This window comes from Dryobates pubescens, chromosome 42 (assembly GCF_014839835.1).
Source record: "Dryobates pubescens isolate bDryPub1 chromosome 42, bDryPub1.pri, whole genome shotgun sequence".
NCBI lineage: Eukaryota > Metazoa > Chordata > Aves > Piciformes > Picidae > Dryobates > Dryobates pubescens.
The window spans coordinates 964,215-985,622 of record NC_071653.1 but is presented as its reverse complement, the minus strand read 5'-3'; the positions used below and the strand labels follow the sequence as shown (position 1 = coordinate 985,622).

The 21,408-nt window shown below is 53.0% G+C and overlaps 2 protein-coding genes across 2 annotated transcripts in view; both read left to right on the top strand.

The window, feature by feature from the left end:
* The first annotated feature begins 10,388 nt into the window (after positions 1 to 10,388).
* On the top strand, positions 10,389 to 15,008 carry LOC128899268 (zinc finger protein 3-like). The gene is made up of 3 exons (XM_054177652.1): positions 10,389 to 10,403; positions 14,037 to 14,441; positions 14,976 to 15,008. Exons 1-3 carry the CDS (start codon positions 10,389 to 10,391, stop codon positions 15,006 to 15,008), a joined length of 453 nt encoding a protein of 150 aa, XP_054033627.1.
* Positions 15,009 to 15,158: 150 nt separating this feature from the next.
* Positions 15,159 to 21,408, top strand: part of LOC128899251 (zinc finger protein 850-like) — a 103,498-nt gene continuing 97,248 nt past the window's right edge. The window contains exon 1 of the mRNA XM_054177630.1: positions 15,159 to 15,622. Within this exon, the coding sequence (XP_054033605.1) occupies positions 15,166 to 15,622 (457 nt within the window). The 5' untranslated portion in view covers positions 15,159 to 15,165. The remainder of the gene's footprint in view (positions 15,623 to 21,408) is intronic.

The following is a 21,408-nucleotide window of genomic DNA, read 5'->3' as shown; positions in this document are numbered from 1 at the left end:
GGTTTGGGAAAGACTAAATCCTGAGTACCTGAGCCAGTGGGGAAAGGGAGAGGGAATGGCTGATGGAAGGAGAAACTCAAGAGTCTCCAAAAAGTAACAGAAAGAAGGGAAAAGAACTTCAGGAAAACCTTGCTCAGTATTGCTCTATGAAATGCAGACAGGCCTTAGGCCTGGTCCTTGAAATGGGAGCTTAGGAGAATACAAAGGCTTTGGGCCTGCTCTTGAAGGTGACATTTGCCCCAGCTCTTCCCAGAGAGGTCCTTGCTGTCCCCTGTTCTGCTCCCTGAAGCAGACCAGCACTCACACATGCCCTGCACTCTAACAGCCATGCAAACAAAGGGGAACAAGCTCAGGGTTATTGCTCCAACCAACTTCTTGAGACTGAAGCCCAAGGCAGGAATCCACAACCATAGGCAGGCCCAGAGCTCTGAGCAGCCCCAGGTGGTGTCTTCCTTTTGCACTTCCTGCAGAATCTTCTTGGTTCCCATATCTCACTGATCACAGAATGGGCTGGGCTGGAAGGGACCTTCAAAGGTTATGTTGCCCAACCTTCCCAGGGACAGCCTCAACTAGATCAGGTTGCCCAGAGCCCTGTCAAGCCTCGTCTTCAATATCTCCACAGATGGGACCCCAACCCCTTCCCTGGGCAACCTGTTCCAGTGTCCCACTACCTTCATGGTGCAAAACTTGTGCTGCCTCCTCCTTCCTGCACAATCCTGCTTTGTTCCCATCTCTCACCCATGGCTATGGATGTCCTTCCTCTCTGATCCATGGAAACACAACAGCTTGTGTTCAGTGCTGTGCCCACTCCTCCTTCTGAGGCAAAGACCGTGCCTGGAGCCATTCCCTCCTCAGCAGCTATTTCTGCAACCTGTTTCTCTCCTCCCTGGGAAGCTGATCCTGCACCTGCAGTCCTATTCCAGAGGACTGGAAGAGCAGAGATCTTCACCATGGCCTTTTCTGCTTCACTTTCTCCTGAGCAAGGCAGAAACCCTCAGGCCAAGCTGTGCCAAGCAGAGGCCCTTTCCTTTGCAGCATTGTTTCATTTGTGCCATTTCACATCTCCTTGGCCCCAGCTTTGAGTCTCTCACTGGTCAGCCACAGTTGTATTTGGCAGCACTGCCCCAGGGGCACAGATTCCTGACCAGCTGAGGGGTAATCTTTTCCTGCCTTTACTGCCACATCTCCAAGACTTTCCCTTTCTTCCTGGTGCTGCCCACCCTGTGTGTTTCTTCCTTATTATGGGAAGATGACAGCCTGGATGGATGCACACCCTGAGTGTTTTTCCCACAGAGGTGCCTTGACTTCAGGCAGTCAATGTTTGCTAATCAGTTAGGTTGCATCTCTAGACACATTTGGAATCTCTCTTCTTTGGATCAGGAGCCTCTTCCATCCCCATCCTGTGCTTCTAGTTCTGGATTATCCTTAAGGGAAGTGTTCATCCACAAGCTCAACAGGAGCCACCAGTGTGCACTTGCAGCCCTGAGATCCAATTGTATCCTGGGCTGCAGCAAGAGAAATGTGGCCAGCAGGGCCAGGGAGGTGATTCTCCCACTCTGCTCCACCCTGGTGAGACCCCACCTGGAGCTCTGTGTCCAGTTCTGGAGCATCTATTACAAGAAGGATCTGGAGGGGCTGGAAGGTGTCCAGAAAAGGGCCATGAGGATGAGCAGAGGGAGCTGCTCTGCTATGAGGACAGACTGAGGGAGGCTGTTCAGTCTGGAGAAGAGAACGCTCCAAGGAGTCCTTCTTGTGGCCTTCCAGTATCTGAAGGAGGCTACAAGAAAGCTGGGGAGGGACTTTTTAGAGTGTTGGGTAGGGATAGGACTGAGGAAAATGGAGCAAAACTGGATGTGGGAAGATTCAGATTGGATGTTAGGAAGAAATTCCTCCCCATGAGGGTGGAGAGACACTGGCACAGGTTGCCCAGGGAGGTGGTGGAAGTCTCATCCCTGGAGGGTTTTAAGGCCAGGCTGGATGTGTCTGTGAGCAACCTGCTCTGGTGTGAGGTGTCCCTGCCCATGACAGGGGGGCTGGAACTGGATGATCCTTGAGGTCCCTTCCATCCCTGACAATTCTGTGTTTCTCAGCATGTCCAAGAGGTATTATCAGGTATTGGAATTCCAGTGAATGCCCTCCCCCATCCATCCCTTCTTGAGGGCTCTCAGGGCAGTTGGTGCACCCCCAGCAGTTGCTCTCATCAGCTCTCTGTGTTGTGTTCTGTGTCCATCCAGAATGGACATTTGCTACCAAGGGCTTTCTTTCTAGATTCAGGTGATGAGGTTTTCAGTTCCCTTTCTCCTTCTCTTCAGCCTGCTGTTCCATCTCCTGCACTAGTGCCTGCTGGGACAGGATCCATGGGATTAAGAGGAACCCACTGGCAATTTCTGGGGAGCCTCAGATTCACTGGAGGTGATCTGCACCATGCAATGTCCAGAGCAATGTGAACCCTACAGCACTCAAGAGAACAAATATTTAGAGAGCAGCCCGATGGAGGGCCTGGGAGTTCTGGTGGGCAGCAAGTTCGGCATGGGACAGCAATGTGCCCTGGTGGCCAAGAAGGCCAATGGGATCCTGGGGTGCATTTGGAAGAGTGTGGCCAGCAGATCCAGCGAGGTTCTCCTCCCCCTCTACTCTGCCCTGGTGAGGCCCCACCTAGAATATTGCATCCATTTTTGGGCTCCCCAGTTCCACAGGGACAGGGATCTGTTGCAGAGGCTGTGAGGATGCTGAAGGCACTGCAGCACTGCCTGATGAGGAGAGGCTGAGAGCCCTGTCGCTGTTTAGTCTGGAGAGAAGAAGACTGAGAGGGCATCTGATCAATGTCTATCAATATCTGAGGGCTGGGGGTCAGGAAGCAAGAGGCAGGGACAGCCTCTGCTCACTTGTGCCCTGGGTAGAACAAGGGGCAATGGATGGAAACTGCAGCACAGAAAGTTCCACTTCAACAGCAGGAAGAACTTCTTTACCGTAAGGGTGACAGAGCCCTGGAACAGGCTGCCCAGAGAGGTTGTGGAGTCTCCTTCTCTGGAGCCTTTCCAGCCTTGTCTGGATGTGTTCCTGTGAGACCTGCACTGGATTCTAGGGTCCTGTTCTGTCAGGGGAACTCAGAGATCTCCAGAGGTCCCTTCCAACCCCTAACATCCTGTCACCTGTGACCCTGTGAATTGTCACAGGGCACTGAATCCAAAGGAAATCCCAGTAGGAAATACCAAGGTTCCAGCTACAAATCATGAAGTCTTTATGATCTTCACCTTCAAGGATCCTTCTGAAGTCACCTTCCACTGCCCCCTTGGGCTCTTCTGGGCTCTCAGCTAATGCATCCATGTGGCAAGTCCAGCTGCCTTCAAAGCAGTGTAAGTTGTTCACAGAAGCTGAGAGGCTCTTTCCATTTTGCTTGGAGGGGCTCCTGATTGTCCTGGGTTGAGCTGACTCTGCTGCTGTTATCCAGACCATGCTGCAGCCATGCCAGCCTCAGAAATGGAAGTGCTGGCTGGAGCAAAGGATGATGGGGCTTGAAGTTCAGATTGCAACATGGTAGGATCCCTGTTCCAGTTGCTGCTTCTGGGTTCTGGGAGTTTTTGGGTGTTGGCTGCTCCACTGGGATGGCAGTGGGACAGGGAGGGGTAGGGGAGCAGCTCCCTGCTTTGGGCTTTTGCATTGCTTGCTGCTGCTTGCTGCTGCTTTACACTGTGCCTTTTCTGCACACAGGCTGAGGTCACTGTGCTTTTGTATTCTGATGATCTGATTTGCTCAGGAAACTCTTCTCTCATTTGTTTCTGTATCAACACAAAGAGGTTTTGTGTGATGTTCTTTCCCACTCAGTTCTGTGTTGGGGGAGGCAGAGAGGTTAAGCTGCTCGTTCAGCTGAAGCCAGTACATTCCTTTTCTGGAGCCCAGCATGCGGCACGAAAGCAACTGCCTGAATGAGGACAAATTTTGGCAGGAGACAAAAGGATTGTGGTAACAAAAAGAGAGAAGAGGAGGATTGAATTAAGGCTTGAGGCTTGTCCACAGAGTTTGACAGAAGTTTTCTTTCCTGTGGTGTGTTCACTCTGTTGATGGATTTGCTTTCAGGGGGCTAATGAGCTGCAGTCCTGTTTGTGCTGCTGATGGTGCTGAGTGTTAGCTTAGGGCAATGGCTGAGAGCTGTGCTGCCCACTGCTGGGCAGCTTGTTCTGGTTTCATCCAGAGCACTACAGGACACTGCCAAGGAAACCACTGTGAGATCTGCCCAGATGCTGGATGCTGAGGAGTGGCAGGGGGTGAGGGAGGGAAGGGGCAAATTCTTAGGCTGGTGGTCACCTCTGGTGCTTTGGAATTTCAGCCCTGAGCAAGTGCAAAATCCTCCCCAGCTGGGAAAAGGTTTGGGCAAAGTCTGTTGTCAGCCTGGGAGTTCCTGAGAGACAGAAATCACTGCAATGTGCTTGGGCCTGGCCCATGCCTCTCGAGCCCTTCTCATCTCTGTGCAGAGGGCTCAGGGGCACAAGAGAAGCTCTCTGGACCTACAGACAGTGCCACAGGCATGGCAGCTGAGTCAGAGAAGCAGCCTGTGCCAGGATCAGCTGCCCCTCATAGTGAATGGTGCTTATGACCAGGATTGTGCCCCAAATATTACCAGCACATGCTTCTGTGTGTGTGACTCAAACCCCCTTTGTCCACCCTCCCTTCTGGAGTTGTGGGGGGGGGACCTTGGCACCACTGAGTCCAGGTAAACAATCTGCCTGGGCATGTTTGCACCCCTGTGGCAAACAAGGCCCAGGCTACATGTTTGTTTGCCCTGTTTAGGGCATGTGCTTGTGCTGATTTGGCAAAGGATCAGCTCCTTGGTTAATTATTGTGTCAGCAGGGGATGCTCACTGGAGCAGCATTCTTTGGGGCAGATGGGAAACAGGAGCTGTTTGGTACACAAGTGCCCCCCACACTGGTGTCGGTGCCCATGCCTGTGTGCGTCTCTGTGCCGCTCCGCTCCGCCTCGCCCGGGCCTTGAAGCAGCGCTGCAGAAGGCCTCGCCGCACACTGCCACTGCTGCCCGGCTGGGGGCGGTGCCGCGGAGCGTGGGGGCAACTGCCGCGTGAGCCATGGCCACGGGAGGGAACCATGGCGGCCCCTGCGCACCGCCGGTCCTGAAGCGCCGCAGCCCCCGGAGCAGGGAACCTTTGCTGGGGGCTGTGCTGCGTGGAGCGAGTGGCAAAAGCCTCTGAAGCTTCCCCTGGAAGGCTCCAGGACCTTTGTGCTCTGGGAGAAGCAGCAACCCCGCGGCACAGCCAGGCGGTCAGCGCCGGTCTCTATTTCCTGCTCAGGGCACAGCCGTGCCGCGCTGTCAGGGCTCTAAACACAGCACCGGGGAAAGATTTCGTGACATTCCCAGCTCGTGAGGAAGCCAAACCTTTGCTTTAGAGAAGTTTGGTTCAGGTAGGGCTGAAACTGTCCTGGTTCGAGGGTTTGCCAGGCACCGAGCAACCCCTCCCCCACTGCTGTTCCAATCAGTTTCCAGTCTAAATTCTAGAACTTATTTGGGTCGCTGTGCCTCGCTGTGCCTTGGCAGCGCTCAGGGGTAGGCGCTGCCGCACTCTGGGTGCTTCTGATTGGCTGCTGCTGCCCGCTCGTGGGCGGGACTTCCGTTGCAGACTGCAAGCTGCTTCCGCTCCCCGTCACACGTGGCCGCAGCAGCCAGAGGGGCCGGGCCGGGGTCTCCCTCCCAGCGCTCTCTGCTCGGCAGCAGCCTGCCGGGGCCGGCGGCTCCCTGTGCGCTGAGCTCTTCCTCCTCCTCCTCCTCCTCCTCCTCCTGCTGCTCTGCTTCGCTCTTGTCCCGGGGTCCAGGTGGGGTGAGGGAGTCTGTGGGGCTGAGTTGGGGGTGGTGGGGTGGGGATGAGGGAATGGTCTGTGGGACGCTGCGAGGGGTTGGGAGGGTCGCTTGGGTTGGGGAAGGGTTTGTGGGGCAGGGGTCAGTGGGGCTGGGGCAGGGAGAGCCTCTGTGGGGATCTAGGGGGAATCAGTGGGGTTTGGTTGGGGGCTTCTGGGGATATGTGGGGGGGGTCCCTGGGATACAGGGGAGATCCGTGGGGTACGGGGTGGGGGTGGGTCTTTGAGGTCCGAGGGAGCTCTGCAAGCTTGGCGCTTGGGGTCTAAGCATTTGGGGGTGGGGTCGCTGTGATTGTGGGGACCTCTGTGCGGCTGTGGGGGTCTGTGGTGTTGGGGGTGGTCGTGGGGGGGGCTGTGGGGTAGGGCAGAGGTGTGCAGGGTCGGTGAGCGTCATCTGTGCTGTTCTGGGAGGGGTCTGTGCGGTTGCGGGGCCACGGGTGGGATTGGGGTGGGGGTCGGTGGGGTTCCTTGTGCTGCTGCCTCCCCCTGCTCGGGGCAGCTGCAGGCCCCCTTTGGCTGCTGCTGTGCTGCAGGCGGAGCCATGGGTGGGCTGCAGGGGCTGGCCCTGTGTGGTGAAGGCACATTGTGCCGAGACATTGAATCTTGCCCCAGCATGTGGGCAAGCTCTCCCTCCCTCAGGAGGAAGACAAAAGCCAGGCTAGCACGCTGCTGGTGCATGCTGTGCTCGTGCATTCTCCAAATATGGAAGAATTCTAGCTTCATGCTTTCCCATAGGCTGAAGCCAGTTGTTTATGAGAATGCCCATTGGTCAAACCCAGCCTCGAGGTATTCTATAAATATTACCCCAGTGAGTAAACAAGTGCTTTTCCTGCCTTCCTGCCTTCCTCCTCCATTTCTGTCTCTGTGCTAGCTCAAGAGTTAAGTCCAAGCCACTGCCTCTGCAACTGAGTTTATTGTTTAGCTTCTGTTATATACATGCACGCATATCAAGGCATCTGCATGTGAGAAGCGACTGGAGGAATTATTTCCATAGAGGAAGGATACCACGCTGAGCTGAGAAGCTAGCGTTGCCACAGCCAGTCCCACTGACCGGGGGAGGAAACCCCCCCCGTCGCTACTGCATGGACTGGATCAACCCCCGAGGGTAAGGTCTGCCTAATTATCGGGGAGAAGGGACTTGACCGTGCCAGGTCCCCGCGCAATTGCTTAACCCCACTATAGTGGAGAGAAGAGCGCCACGTGCCGCTCCGAGCCCTGTTAACTCCAGGGATTAGAATACATATACATAGAATATTTAGAATACATAGAATAGAATACATAGAATAAACCAGGTTGGAAGAGACCTTCAAGATCATCGCGTCCAAACCATCAACCAATACAACACCACCCAAACAAATAACCCACGGCACCAAGCACCCCATCAAGTCTCCTCCTGAAAACCTCCAGTGATGGTGACTCTTTCTGTATAGAACTTTTTCCTAACATTTAGCCTGAACCTCCCCTGGCGCAGCCTGAGACTGTGTCCTCTTGTTCTGGTACTGGCTGCCTGGGAGAAGAGACCAACATCCGTCTGTCTACAACCTCCCTTCAGGTAGTTGTAGAGAGTAATAAGGTCACCCCTGAGTCTCCTCTTCTCCAGGTTAAGCAACCCCAGCTCCCTCAGCCTCTCCTCGTAGGGCTTATGTTCCAAACCCCTCACCAACTTTGTTGCTCTTCTCTGGACTCGTTCCAGCAAGTCAACATCCTTCCTAAACTGAGGGGCCCAGAACTGGACACAGTACTCGAGGTGCGGCCTAACCAGTGCAGTGTACAGGGGCAGAATGACCTCCCTGCTCCTGCTGGCCACACTGTTCCTGATGCAGGCCAGGATGCCATTGGCCCTCTTAGCTGCCTGGGCACACTGCAGGCTCATGTTCAGTCTACCGTCAACCAGCACCCCCAGGTCCCTCTCAGCCTGACTGCTCTCTAGCCACTCTGACCCCAGCTTGTAGCTCTGCATGAGGTTGTTGTGGCCAATGTGCAGAACCCGGCACTTGGATGTGTTCAGTCTCCTGCCCTTGGACTCTGCCCATCTGTCCAGCCTGTCGAGGTCCCTCTGCAGAGCCTCTCAACCCTCCAGCAGATCAACTCCTGCCCCCAAGCTTGGTGTCGTCAGCAAATTTACTGATGATGGACTCAATGCCCTCATCCAGATCATCAGTAAAGATGTTAAAAAGCATGGGGCCCAGTACTGATCCCTGGGGCACACCACTAGTGACTGGTGACTAGTGATTACTCAGCAGCATTCGTGCTTACACTGCACTGAACTCCCCCTGGACCGCTCCGGGTATCCTGCTGTTGCTTTAAGCCAGCAAACAAGAAGTTGCTGCCTGAGAGAACTTGCCGAGTCGGGCCGACCTCTGTCGGGCCCGCCCCGCCAATATCCCTCACTCCCGGGGCTGCCCCTGCAGACCCGCGTACCGCCACGTCCCCTGGGCACACCTGCCGGTGATCGCTGTCCCGCCGTACGGTACGGATCAACTCTGAGGGCCAGCTCGTCTCCGGACCAGCCCTGCCATTCCGTCCTCCCGTGCAAGCCAGCTCTGCGAGACCCCAGTCTCGAACCGGCGGCACACAGGACAGAGCTCCGTCTGAGCTCGACCAGAAGCTGCGCACGTCCCGTCGAGTCGCCATCTAGTGGCCAAGCGGCGGAACTGCACCCTTCTTGCATATAAATATAGAAATAGCTTGTAATTAGCTCCAATAAGTTCTAATCATAATACTAAGCCAGTTATGGGATATATTTCACGAACGTGCACTAGAACATGTATATAAGTTGGTGATTAATCGGTTATTGACAATTTTATAATAATAATTTAAAAAATTAATTTTCATAAATCATAAGTCATAAGTAATAAAGCAATAACCTCCCTCTTCACCACACACCCAGACTGGTGGCTCCCAAGTCCAATTCCTTGAAGCTTCCCCAAACAGCAGGGTCCTCATCTGGCCTGGGGGCAGCTGGGTGCATCTCCAGCAGTTAGATTAGTTTGCAAAGCCAGTTCCTGACTAACCTTTCAGTTCCTATTTCCTTCCCATCCCTCAGCAGTGCTCACAACAGGCCACAACTATGGATGCAGCTTGAGCTGCAGGGGGCCCTGGGATTGGAGTTTCCATTCTCCCACTGAAGCCTTCTTGCCTGGGGTGTGCTGGATCCAGGCAGCTGCTTCCTTGGTTTCAGTGGCTGTGAAGGATGTCAGCAACACCTGATATGGTCCTGTACCCTTGGGCTGCAGAGGGGTCTCTGAAAGAGATCTGACATGGACATAGTCTCTGGGTTCCACATCGGGGCCTGGTCTCTCTAACCCTCTCACTTGGGTTGCAGTCACCTGGTTGGTAACAATGCTCAGGCTCTCATCAATCTGCTGAGCTTCCTTGTTCAGCATTGCCTCTCTGCATGGCCCTGGTTCAGAGGGGTTCATAGCTCCTACTGCATGAGGTCTTCCAAGCAGGATTTCAAATGGGCTCAACCCCTCCTTTGTCCTTTGCTTGGTTTGAATTCTCAGCAGGGCACTTGGTGATGCTTGTGGCCAAGGGAGGTTTGCTTCCTGCCCAGCTTTGACTGTCTGGGGTTTGATTAAATGGTTCATTTTCTCCACTTGCCCACTGGAATGTGGATTATAGGGCTGTGGAGTTGCCAATCCATCCCTAAGGTTTTACTTACTTGCTTAGAATAGAATAAGCCAGGTTGGAAGAGACCTTCAAGTTCATCACATCCAACACATCACCCAACACCACCTAATCAACTAAACCATGGCACCAAGCACCCCATCAAGTCTCCTCCTGAACACCTCCAATGATGGTGACTCCACCACCTCCCTGGCCAGCACATTCGAATGGCTAACAACTCTCTCTGTGAAGAACTTTCTCCTCACCTCCAGCCTAAACCTTCCCTGGCACAGCTTGAGACTGTGTCCTCTTGTTCTGGTGCTGCTTGCCTGGGAGGAGAGACCAATCCCCAGCTGGCTACAGCCTCCCTTCATGGAGTTGTAGAGAGCAATAAGGTCTCCCCTGAGCCTCCTCCAAGCTAAGCACCCCCAGCTCCCTCAGCCTCTCCTCACAGGGCAGTGCTCCAGACCCCTCCCCAGCTTTGTTGCCCTTCTCTGGATACCTTCCAGCATCTCAATGTCCTTCTTAAACTGAGGGGCCCAGAACTGGACACAGGACTCAAGGTGTGGCCTAACCAGTGCAGCATACAGAGGAAGAATGACCTCCCTGCTCCTGCTGGCCACACTGTTCCTGATCCAGGCCAGGATCCTGTACCACTTTGGCCACAGAATGAGGTGCCCTGTCTGAGGAAACAGCAGCAGGTGCCCCAGAGCGAGGTACTGCCTCTTGTAACTGTTTTAGTAACCTCTGGAGCTTTGTTTGTGCCACAGGGAAGTGCTTCCAGCCAGGCAGGGGAGGTGTCAGTGAGTGCTGGAGGCTGGTTCACCTGGAGCAGGCTCTCAGGCAGGTCCCTTGGTGCTGCAGCGCTTGCAGGATGCTGTGGGGGAGCAGCTCCCCTGCTTCCACCGGACACGATGTCTGAGTGCGGGGTGTGGCGAGCTTCCCACAGCATGGAAGCCTAGGAGGCTGTCCAGGACACTCCCAGGCAGGGCAGGGATGGTGCCCTGGATCACCCTGTGCTTGGCTCTCAGGCATGGAGAGCTGGGCAGCTCCTCCTCCTCTAACTCAGCAGCCGGTGCAGGAGCGGCTGGGCACAGCTCTGGCTTTGTGAGCAGCAGGCGCAGGGAGCAGCTTTGGCTCGCAAGGCTGCAGCTTTGTGCTTGCAGCAGACATGCTTAGAGCTGCTGAGAGGGATTGAGGCAAGTGCTTCCTGGCTTGGCTTCCCAGGTCTCTGTCCCTTCAAGATGCAGTTAGGCAGCTTCTTCCTACTGGTGGGACTGTGGGTGCAATGTTAAGCTGGCTGCAGTTTCAGTGCAGCTGATCTGAAGGACTCTGCTGGTTCCCAGGGAAACTGGGGCACGGCAGCTCCTCCTGGGGAGCAAGCACTGCAGACAAGGGCAGAGCACCTGCACAAGGGCAGAGCATGTGCAAGGAGCAAGAGAGCACAAAAGAGCAAAACAGTGTAAAGAGCACAAAGAATAGAATAGAATTAAGCAGGTTGGAAAAGACCTTTGAGATCTTTGAGTCCAAGCTATCACCCAACACCATCTGATCAACTAAACCATGGCACCAAGCACCCCATCCAGTCTCATCCTAAACAATTCCAGTGATGGTGACTCCACCACCTCCCTGGGCAGCACATTCCCATGGCCAATCTCTCTTTCTATGAAGAACTTCTTCCTAACATCCAGCCTAAACCTCCCCTGGTGCAGCTTGAGACTGTGTCCTCTTGTTTTGGTGCTGGCTGCCTGGGAGAAGAGACCAACCCCCACCTGGCCATAACCTCCCTTCAGGGAGTTGTAGAGAGCAATAAGGTCTCCCCTGAGCCTCCCAGGCTAAGCAACCCCAGCTCCCTCATCCTCTCCTCACAGGGCTGTGCTTGAGGCCTCTCCCCAGCCTCATTGCTCTTCTCTGGACACGTTCAAGTGTCTCAATGTCCTAGTGCAGCCTTTGCCACATTCCACCCCCTTGACTTTGGGCAAAGAAAGGCCTTGGGCATAAATTCCCCCTGTTAAGGTTTATCCCATGTGGGTTAGGCTGTCTCACACAAGCACATGAGTTGCATGTACCACATGCACTGTATGAACAGCACACAAGCATATAAAGCATGTAATTCATACAACCATACTTTAACCAGGGTGTACCGCAAAAGCAGTGTGGAGCAGTGTTTGCTCTGAGCCCAGTGTTGGTTCTTGTAGTTTCCACCCCCTGACCAGTGATGGGTCTGTCTGCAGTGTGACACTGAAGCAATTAAAGTGTCCATGGAGCTTTGTCATTTCCTGTACCCTTGCTGGAGACAGGATCTGTGGCTGTGATGTGATTCCCTCAATAGGGAGGTGAGGGAGGAGCCACTCCCTCGCTGAGTGGAACTGGTTAAGCTGGAGCTGAAGGTGAGAAGCTGAAGCAATGAGGGGAGCAGGAGCTGAAGCAGATATGGAGGCTGGAGCTGGGCTGCTGTCTCAGCTCTGGCTTCTGTTGAGCCTGCCTTTGTGAAGTTGCTTTTCCTCTTTCCAGCTGCCAATACATTCAATCTATTCCTATCCCTGCTTAGTTTATAAACAGAGGAACTTGGAGGTACTTGTTATTCCTTACTCTTATCCTGCAGCTGGGAGCTTCTAATCAAACACCAATGATTCCCAGGCAGCCCCAGGCAGCTGGGTACTTCTAATCAAACTTCAGTTAACCCTTTCCTGCTACAGCCCCTCAGTTCAAGAAGGACCTCAGGGAACTGCTTGAGAGAGTCCAGTGCAGAGCCACAGAAATGATTAAGGGAGTGGAAGATCTTCCTTACAAGGAGAGACTGAGGGAGCTGGGGCTCTTTTGCTTGGAGAGGAGGAGACCAAGGTGTGAGCTCATTGATGTTTATGTAAAGGGTGAATGTCCAGAGGCTGGAGCCAGGCTCTGCTGGGTGATGCCCAAGGACAGGACAAGGGGCAGTGGGTGGCAGTTGAGGCAGAGGAAGTTCCATGGAAACAGGAGGGAAAAAATTTTCACTGTGAGGATGACAGAACCCTGGAAAAGGCTGCCCAGGGGGGTTGTGGAGTCTCCCTCTCTGGAGACATTGGAGACCTGCCTGGATGAGTTCCTGTGTGATCTGCTATAGGTGATCCTGCTCTGCAGGGGGGTTGAACTGGATAATCTTTTGAGGTCCCTTCCAGCCCCTAACATTCTGTGACTCTGTGTATGAAACAGTAACAAAGTCAGGCAGTCATTTCTTCACTCCTAACTTTACATAATGAAGGTAGAAACTTTCCATTCCCTTATCTCCATGCTCCTGCTACCTTTTGGGAACACCCAGTGCTTACCCAGGTGTCATACCACCTCCCCACCCCTGCCTGTGAAACCTTTGTTAAGCCTTTTCTTTTTGACAAACCCTTGGGTGTGTCCTTTTAAGCTTTCTCTTCTTATCCCTGAAAGTTTAATCTTGTAAAGCATCTTTTAATCTTCCAGCAGGATGAAACTGCAGCCAAGGCCTGGGAGAAGCTGCCTGGAGTCCCCTCTCTTATGGGCCTGCCCTGCGGATGTCTACTGGAGGTTGTCTGCTTGACAAGGAGCTGCATCTCCACTGAAGACATCCATCCCAACTTCAGGAGCACTGCCTGTCTGCTGTGCCTGTGCTGCTGGTCTTTGGAGCTGCCTGCAGCAAGGCCTGGCTCTCCTGCAGGACTGTGGGGAGTTCTAAGCCACCCTTTGTAGATCAGTCCTTTAGTCTGAGCCCTTTGCTTCTGTCTGTCATTCTTTCTCCATCACCCCTGCCCCTTTGAGATGGGCAAGGGAAGAGTTTGCAGATCTGCCCAGTTGAACAGAACTCCTCTGCTCTCATCAGTATAGATTTGGGTCAGGGTCCAGGCCAGGAACTGACCTGCCAATGCTGCTGGGCTCAGGAACAAGGTAGATGCCCCCCACTAAATAAGTACCAGGGGTTTCAGCATAGGAATTAGGAGTCTGACCCCCCACACCCAGGCAGGTGTTGGGTGTCAAAGGCTATTTGTCCACACACACACAGAGTCCATCTGTCTGTCCCTCTCTTATCACTTGGTCCCCGGGGCCTTGCCTGAAGGCACAGGGGTGCCCCTTCCCCCTCCACCACGGCCACCCAGAAGGATCTAGACAAGAGCCTGAAGGAGAAGAATCACCTGGCAAAGTTGGAGGATATGAAGTGTAGCTCCAAGGAAGAAAAGGTGGAAGACAAAACTGATGAGGAGGAAGAGGAGGAGGAAGAGGAGGAGGAGGAAGAAGAGGAGGAGGAAGATGAAGAGGAGAAGGAAGATGAGGATGATGACAAGTACAAGAAGGAATATGATCAGGAAGAGCAGGGGAAGGAGAAGGACAAAGCCACATCAGCTCCCTGTGTGCCATCAAAGCAGCCAAACCGTTCCCCTGAAAGTGGACACAGCTCCCCACCAAGCTCAGAGCCGATGAAGCACTGCTGCCCCCACCATGGTGCCCAGCCCTTTGTCTGTGGTGACTGTGGCAAGAGCTTCAGGCTCAGCTCCAACCTCACCCAGCACCATTGTGTCCAGCCCGGGAAGAAGCCCTACATCTGTGCTGGTTGTGGAAAGAGCTTCCCTCGCAGCCTGGCACTCATCGCCCACTGGCATGGCCACGCCAGGAAGAAGCCCTTTGCCTGCACTGACTGTAGCAAGAGCTTCCACCGTGGCTCTCACTTCCTCCAGCACCGCCGTGTCCACACCAGCGAGAGCCCACACATCTGTTGTGACTGCGGCAAGAGCTTCCAGGGGAACTCCATGCTCATCGCTCACTGGCACGTCCAAACCAGCCAGAAAGCCTTCAGCTGCAGCGACTGCGGCAAGAGCTTCAAGATGAGCTGCCAGCTCTTCCGGCACCGCCGCGTCCACACCGGTGAGAGACCCTACTGCTGTGCTGGCTGTGGCAAGAGCTTCCGCTGGAGCAAGACCCTCATTACCCACTGGAATGCCCATAGTGGCAAGAAGCCCTTCGCCTGTGTAATGGGTTGGGGCAGGTCCCCTCCCCACCACAGGCAGAAATAACGACTCAGGCAAACGGATTGCAAAAGTGATGAAAGTTTAAATAGAAAGCAGTGAATGTTACAGAAAACCCAAAGCGCAGTGACAAAGAAAGATCCCATCCCCACCTGAGGGTGCATGCAAAACCCCCAGGGCTCCTTCTTCCCCCTCCCTCTGCTGGGCTAGTCTCAGCTGGCCAGGCCTGAGACTGCCCATCTCCCTGTGGCCTTGGGCCCAATCAGGCCCATGGCCGGGAGATCTCTCCCCCAGTTACCAAGTCTCGGAGAGGGAAGGAAAGAGGAAGTGCCAGACTCCGCACTGGATCTTATAGTGGTGCAAAGAATTATGGTAGGAAATACACAATTTCCTGTGTCCATCCCTCTGGGCTGGACTTCTGGACACAGGAAGTGAATGCACCAGGGGGGCACCCAGCTCAAACTACAACAGCCTGTACTGTGATAAGACCTTCAGCCATGTCTCCCAGGTCTCACAGCACCACTGTGGCCACACCAGCAAGAGGCCGTGCAGTCCAGGCACCTCCAATGAGAGTTTGAGCCGCAGGTCAGACCACAACCTTAGCAACGACCTCTCCAGGGGCCACAAGGTGCAGAGTAGAGAGAAGCCAGCAGCCACTGAAGTCATCTCCAACCCCTGCAGCAAGTGCCAGCAGAGCTTCACCAGTTTCTCAGACCTGGTGAGGCACATGCGGATCCACACTGGGGAGAAGCCATATGTCTGTGCCGTCTGCGACAAGAGCTTCAGCCAGGCCTGCAACCTCACCCGACACCGCCGCATGCACACAGGGGAGAGACCGTACCACTGTGCTGAGTGCGGCCAGAGCTTCAACTCCAGCCATGCCCACATGCATCACCACCACACTCACAGCGGCAGGAAGTCCGACCGCTGTGCTGACTGTGGCAAGAGCTTCTCTGCGAGTTCCACCCTCCTCCAGCACCACCTCATCCACACTGGGGAGAAGCCCTACCGCTGCACTGCCTGTGGCAAGAGCTTCAGACACGGTTCCACCCTCAGAAGGCACCTCGATGTCCACACTGGCAAGAAGCCTTTCACCTGTACCGACTGTGGCAAGAGCTTCAGCCAGCGCTCCCTGCTGCTCTGTCATCACCGCATCCACACCGGCCAGAAGCCCTTCCCCTGCACTGCCTGCAGCAAGAGCTTCTGCTGCAGATCTAACCTCAGCCGGCACATGCACATCCATGCCAGTGACCAGACTGTGCCAGGGGACACAGAAAAGCACTGACCCCAGCACTGCCAGGGTAAACATCACCCCCATGGGGGACCTTTTCCAGTAGATTGAACCAAGATCACCTGTTTTCCCAGACTCTGGGGGCTCCAGCAGGAACAAACACCCCACTCTCCCCTAAACACCAATTAGTGATGATGAGAATAATTAACAGTGATGAGTCAGCACAGCCATCACTGCCACTGAAGCTGGACTGAGCTTTGCTGCGATTTGTATGCTTTCTCCCCAGTACTTTGGGTTTCCCTGGGCTAAATGCTCCTTTCCTTTGTCCCTTGCCCAGCTGTAATGCTAAACCCCTCAAATTAACAGAATCTTGTCTTATTTTGGGTTTCTTTTAGCCATTCCTGTCCAAAATGCCTAATTCTTGGGGACATTTTTTTCCTAGGCCTGAGGCTGGAGCTGTGTGCCCAGTTAAGGGAGGTCTTTGGTGAGATTTTCATCAGTCTTGATAGTGTCTTGGGAGGGTCTCAGGGGCATATCTGTCTTTGAGCCCCATCCTGGGCATTTGGTGCTTTTGGGGCACATGTCAGCAGAGGCTCCTCAGCTTCCTGAAGTTGGGGGTGTCTGTAGTGGGTAGGACATGGGGATGTCCTGCCCTGCCACCACTGCCAGCTCAGCCACATGTCTTCCAGGGAGTGAAGCATTGTGATGGGGCTGTCACTTCAGAAGGGAACAAATGTCTTGCTGTAATCCTGCAACCACCCCAAAAAGGGAGTGGAGTGGCACCCAGCCCCAGCATGTGCCCTGCAGTTCCCCTGATATGAACCCTGGCCTAAGAGTTATTAAAAAGCAAATAGATTGAGCAGCAGATATTTGTAGTTGGATAGATTTATAGTGTCCAACCCTCACACTCTTACCCATTTCTGCTTTTCCATGTGGGTGGAGATGAAGCCACAATCCATAGTCCAAGAGGGATCCAGAGACATCAGGGCCTGGAGACAGCTGGAGAGGGAGTCTGGGGCACAGGTTCTTTGCTCCTCTCCCTTTCCATCTGCAGGCAGTAACACTGGCAGAAAGAGACGCTCCCATGCTGTGAATCCATGGCTCTGTGGCTGGTGTCACTGCCACAGCTCTGGGGTCTAACAAGGGGATGGGCAGCACAGCACCAGGCTTGCTGGGGTCAGATGGGATTCATCTTTCTCCAAGGGAGAACAGGGCCTTTGCTCAGGAGCTTTCAGGGCTCAGTGGCAGGCCTTTAAAATGGACTTGAAAGAAGAAGGGGACAAGATGAGGCTTGCTGGTGACAAGCTGTGGATTAACAAGCCACGGTTAGAGGGAGAGAGGGCTAGTGAGTGCCCTTAGGCTCTTGTTCTGAGCTGTGCTGGGGACACTGCAGCACATTGACGTGATTGGAGATGAGTCAGGGGCTCCTGGGGATTTGAGTAGGGAAACATTGGTTGAATCACTGCAGGCCATTGGGCTGGAAGACCTGTGAAGGTCCCTTCCTACCCAAACCAGCATTTGATTCTGTGATTGTATGCCATGGAGGTGTCCCAGACATATTTGGACCAGTGCTGTTCAATATCCTCATCAATGACACAGACAGTGAGGTTGAGGCACACTCAGCAAGTTTGCAGATGATAGAAAGCTGAGTGGTGTGGTTGATAAGAAGGATGGACAGGATGGGTGCCATCCAGAGGATCTGAACAGGCTGGCCTCAAGAGGTATTATGTCATAAAAGAGGACTAGTTGAAGCATGTTATGTTCTCAAATTTTCCTTTTGTATGTGGTTTCAAGTGTGATTTAACAAAATTCATGGAGCTTATAAACATTTTGAAGGTTTTAGTTGGGAGAAATTTGAAAGAAAAATCAACATTAGGCCAAAGTTAGGATTAATAGGACTCAGTACCTTTCCTTAGCAAAAACAATATATCAAGAGATCAGTATGTTAGGATGAGAAAAAATGGATTATTGTGTTATGTTCAATTTTACATTGGGCAAAGCAATGACTATTCAGGATGTCATCCCTGACCCAGCCAAGGAGCCTTTTCACTCTTGCTGTTTGCCTGCAAGTATTTTCCTTATCTGTGGAGATGGAGCCTGGCCAGCTCTACCCTTGTGGATCAAGGAGAATCTTGCTGACATTAAACACCACCAGCACAAAGTACAGAAGCCAGGCTGGGCCTGCACTGAGTGACATCAGAACTGCTCTGCAGAAGAGTTTATTGCTTCTGCAAGCATCCAGGGATCAGTTGGCTCAGGGCAGCCTTGAGCTCCTGGTTCCTCAGGCTGTAGATGAGAGGGTTGACTGCTGGAGGCACCACTGAGTACACAACTGACACCAACAGGTTCCAGGATGGGGAGGAGGTGGAGGGAGGCTTCAATCACTTCTATGATTTTTGACCATCTTAGAAGAAAAAAAATAAAGATGTAGCATACCCTTGAAGCAGATTGTAGAAGGCAGTGCTGAAGATTGGGGTTGCTGTGTTTGTAGCTCTTTGTATCTTGATTCCTGTGTACAATGTGTTCAGGCTTGATCAAGTCTTCTTTGTTAATAAGAAAAGGGAAATGTGAGAATTGGAACTAGTAAGATCTGAGTTCTCCTTTGAGAGATCAGGCAGGCAACAAAGAAATAAGTTCAAAGCTGTGGGATGAAACTTTCTGTCTGAAAGAAGCAACTGTTCTGTTTGTGTTCTGACCTTGTAAGATAAGTGGAAAGGAATGTGAGCTTGTTACTGAATGCATCTGGAAGTTTTGTTATGTTTAACCATATATTATGCCAGTTCTGTTAGATTGAGCTAATTCATACAGCCTGAGCATTGTGTCTTGTATGGCTTACATCAGTCTGTTAGACACGCTGCACTACACAACTCCTGCTTTTGCTATATAGTTAAACTTTGCTTGCCTCTATGTATGCAAAGAATGTTAGAAAGGTCAATCAAAAGTGTTGTTCTATTAGAAAACAGAAAGGGGGAGATGTGGGAAGAGGTTGTTTTCAGATAGCTTTGGTAGGCTATAGGGAAGATTTGCCTTTGCTGGAATTAGAGAAGTCTACATTTTGTCTTTGACTCTGGGAGTAATGTAAACACCTTGTACCCAAAGGAGAGAAGCTGGGCAGAATTTGGTTGGATGTGTTAAAATATTGTTTTGTTATTTTGACCTATTGTCTGCCTTAATGACAGGCATGCCAGTAGAGAATGACCAGCTGAGATGTGACCCCTGTGCCTGCTGAGAGACTAGAGAACTTTACTGTATAATGTAATAAATGTCTTTACTTGCTTACATCTTGTCCTGGAAGCATGTTTGAGACTAATCTACCATCTATATTACAACACTCTCCAGCAGCTCACCAGGCCTCAACCAGCCAAAACTTGCCCTGCACACTAAGCCTCAGTAGGCCCAGAGTAGGCCTCACTGCCCCCTCAAGCTGAGCCCACTAGGCCTCAACCAGGCCTCAATGCCCCCCCTCAAGCTGAGTGCACGAAGCCCCAGCTGTGCAGCAAGCAAACAGCTTGGCCAGCGAGGCTGCACTGCCACACAGACCAAAGAGACAGAAGCTGCCACACACCCAGAGCACAAAGAGAGAGAGAAAACTGGCTGTGAGCTCTGCTTACGGAAGGAGTTGCAGGATTATGGGATGGAATAACAATGGACAATGTCCTGTTCCTGTCACTGGGCCACGCTGTCCCCTGGAGGAATGATCTCTATGGTAGGAGAGTTAGTCCTTAACCTACAACAAGTGTGCAAAGCAAGCACAGGTGAGAAAGAAAGGTTCTGGTACAGTTTGTCTGACAGGAACTAAAAGTGGGTGAGAAAAACATCAAGGATGTCCTTGGTGGCCATCAAAGGTAATTTGAGGAGTGGGTTTGGGAGACCCCAGACTGTTTGCTCAGGCACAGACACACAAATCTCTCACTGAACCATGCCCCATGAAGATGTAAGAGGGAGGAGGAATAATTGCATGAAGCAGGGGTGAGTTGGTCACAGCTCAGCTCCAAACAGCCACAAGAACTCTTCCCTGGGGCTCCTGGGTTCTGGAGCCATCCCCAGTGTGCCCAGTGCTGAGAACACAGAGATGCTGCTGCTTGTGCTCAGCGGTGTCTAAGGAGTGATTCGATTGCAGCATCCTCCTTACCCCTCCCAGTCAAACTAGGCCTGACTGATGATAAACTCAATCCCCTGGGCCCCTCCCCGTACAGACTGGACCCTGTTCCAGTACAAGCTGGATTCCCTGGCCCCATTCCAATACAACCTGGGCCCTACCCAGCACACACTTGATCTTTGTGACTCCTCCCAGCACAGCCTGAGCCACCTGTCAGCACAACCCAGATCTCCTGAACTTCCCAGCACAGATGTGGTCTCGACCCAGTACCAGCAGTATCATTGCAGCATCTCCCAGTCCAGAGTGGGTCTCATCCCTGGGGAAACTGCATCCCCCAGAATCCTTTATTCCCTTATACCATTCCAGTAGAGCCTAGGCCCCATTCCAGTGCACACAGAACAACCTGATGCCATCCCAGTTCACACTGTGCTGTCCTCCCTGAGCAAACTGAATCTCTTAGAGCCCTCCCAGTACACAGTAGGCTTTGTGCCAGCACAAAGTGAATGTCCTGGTGCCCTCCCAGAACAGAAACAGCCTCATTCCAGCACAAACTTGATCATCTTGCTGCACCCCAGTGGATGGGTCCCTTTCCAGTACAAAGTGAATTCCCTGGTCCCCTCCCAGTACCTACTGCCTCCCTCCACCTGTGAACTGGATACTCTGATGCCATCTCAGCACAGACTGAGCCACATCCCAGTACAAACTGCATACCCCGAGTCCCTCCCAGTACAAACCAGGCTCCATCCAAATACTAACCAGGGTCCCTGATCCCATCCCAGTATAGACTGGGCTCCATTCCACTCCAAGGAGGGTGCCTTAAATACCACGAAGTGCAGCTTGGCCCTGTCCCAGTATAAACTGCTTCTCCTGATCCCATTCCAGTACAATTTGAGACCTGTCCCAGAAGAATCTAGTTCCAATGGCATCACCAAGTACAGGCAAGGGATTATCCCAGTGCAAACTGCATTCCCTGATCTCCTCCCAGCACAGAAATGGTTTAGTGCTAGAGCAAAGTCAGAGCTTTGGGCCCTCCCAGTTCCAAATGCAGCACTCCCAGTGCAAACCGGAGAACAGGACTCCTACCCAGTACAGATTGTGCCCACTCCCAGGAAAGGCTACACCACCTGAAACCCTCCAACCACTCATCTGGGACTCCTCCCAGTACAAATTGAATCCCCTTACACACTTCCTGACAGACCACACCCCATCCAAATACAAACTGGTTCCCTGTTGGTTTGGAACTGGAGGTTCTGCTGTGTCCCAACCCCAGTCAAAAAGGCACCACAGGGGCTGGGAGGAACCATTCCAAATGCACTGGGATGGAGCAAAGCCTGAACACAGTGAAGAAGACCAATTATACCTGGGCGGTAGCAGAAGTGTGGCCACCCAGACATAGAAGTTGTCCCCCCCATGGACTCAGCACTGCTGTGGCCACATCTGGATGCTTGGTGTCTGGGTGTGGGAATGTCCAGTCTGAAGGAATGGAGAGGAACTGGGGAGGCTGCAGAGGAGATCTGCCAGGATTGGGGTTGACATCTCAGTGGAGATGCTGAGGGACCTGGGCACCTTCAGCCTGCTGAATGGAGGCTCAGGGCACTGTCACAGCAGTGTGCACATGGCTGAAGGGTAGTTTCAGAGAG

Coding starts and splice junctions, on each gene's coding strand:
- LOC128899268 (XM_054177652.1), top strand. Junction 14,442..14,975: donor GCAAGAAGCCCTTCGCCTGT/GTAATGGGTTGG, acceptor TGGCCACACCAG/CAAGAGGCCGTGCAGTCCAG.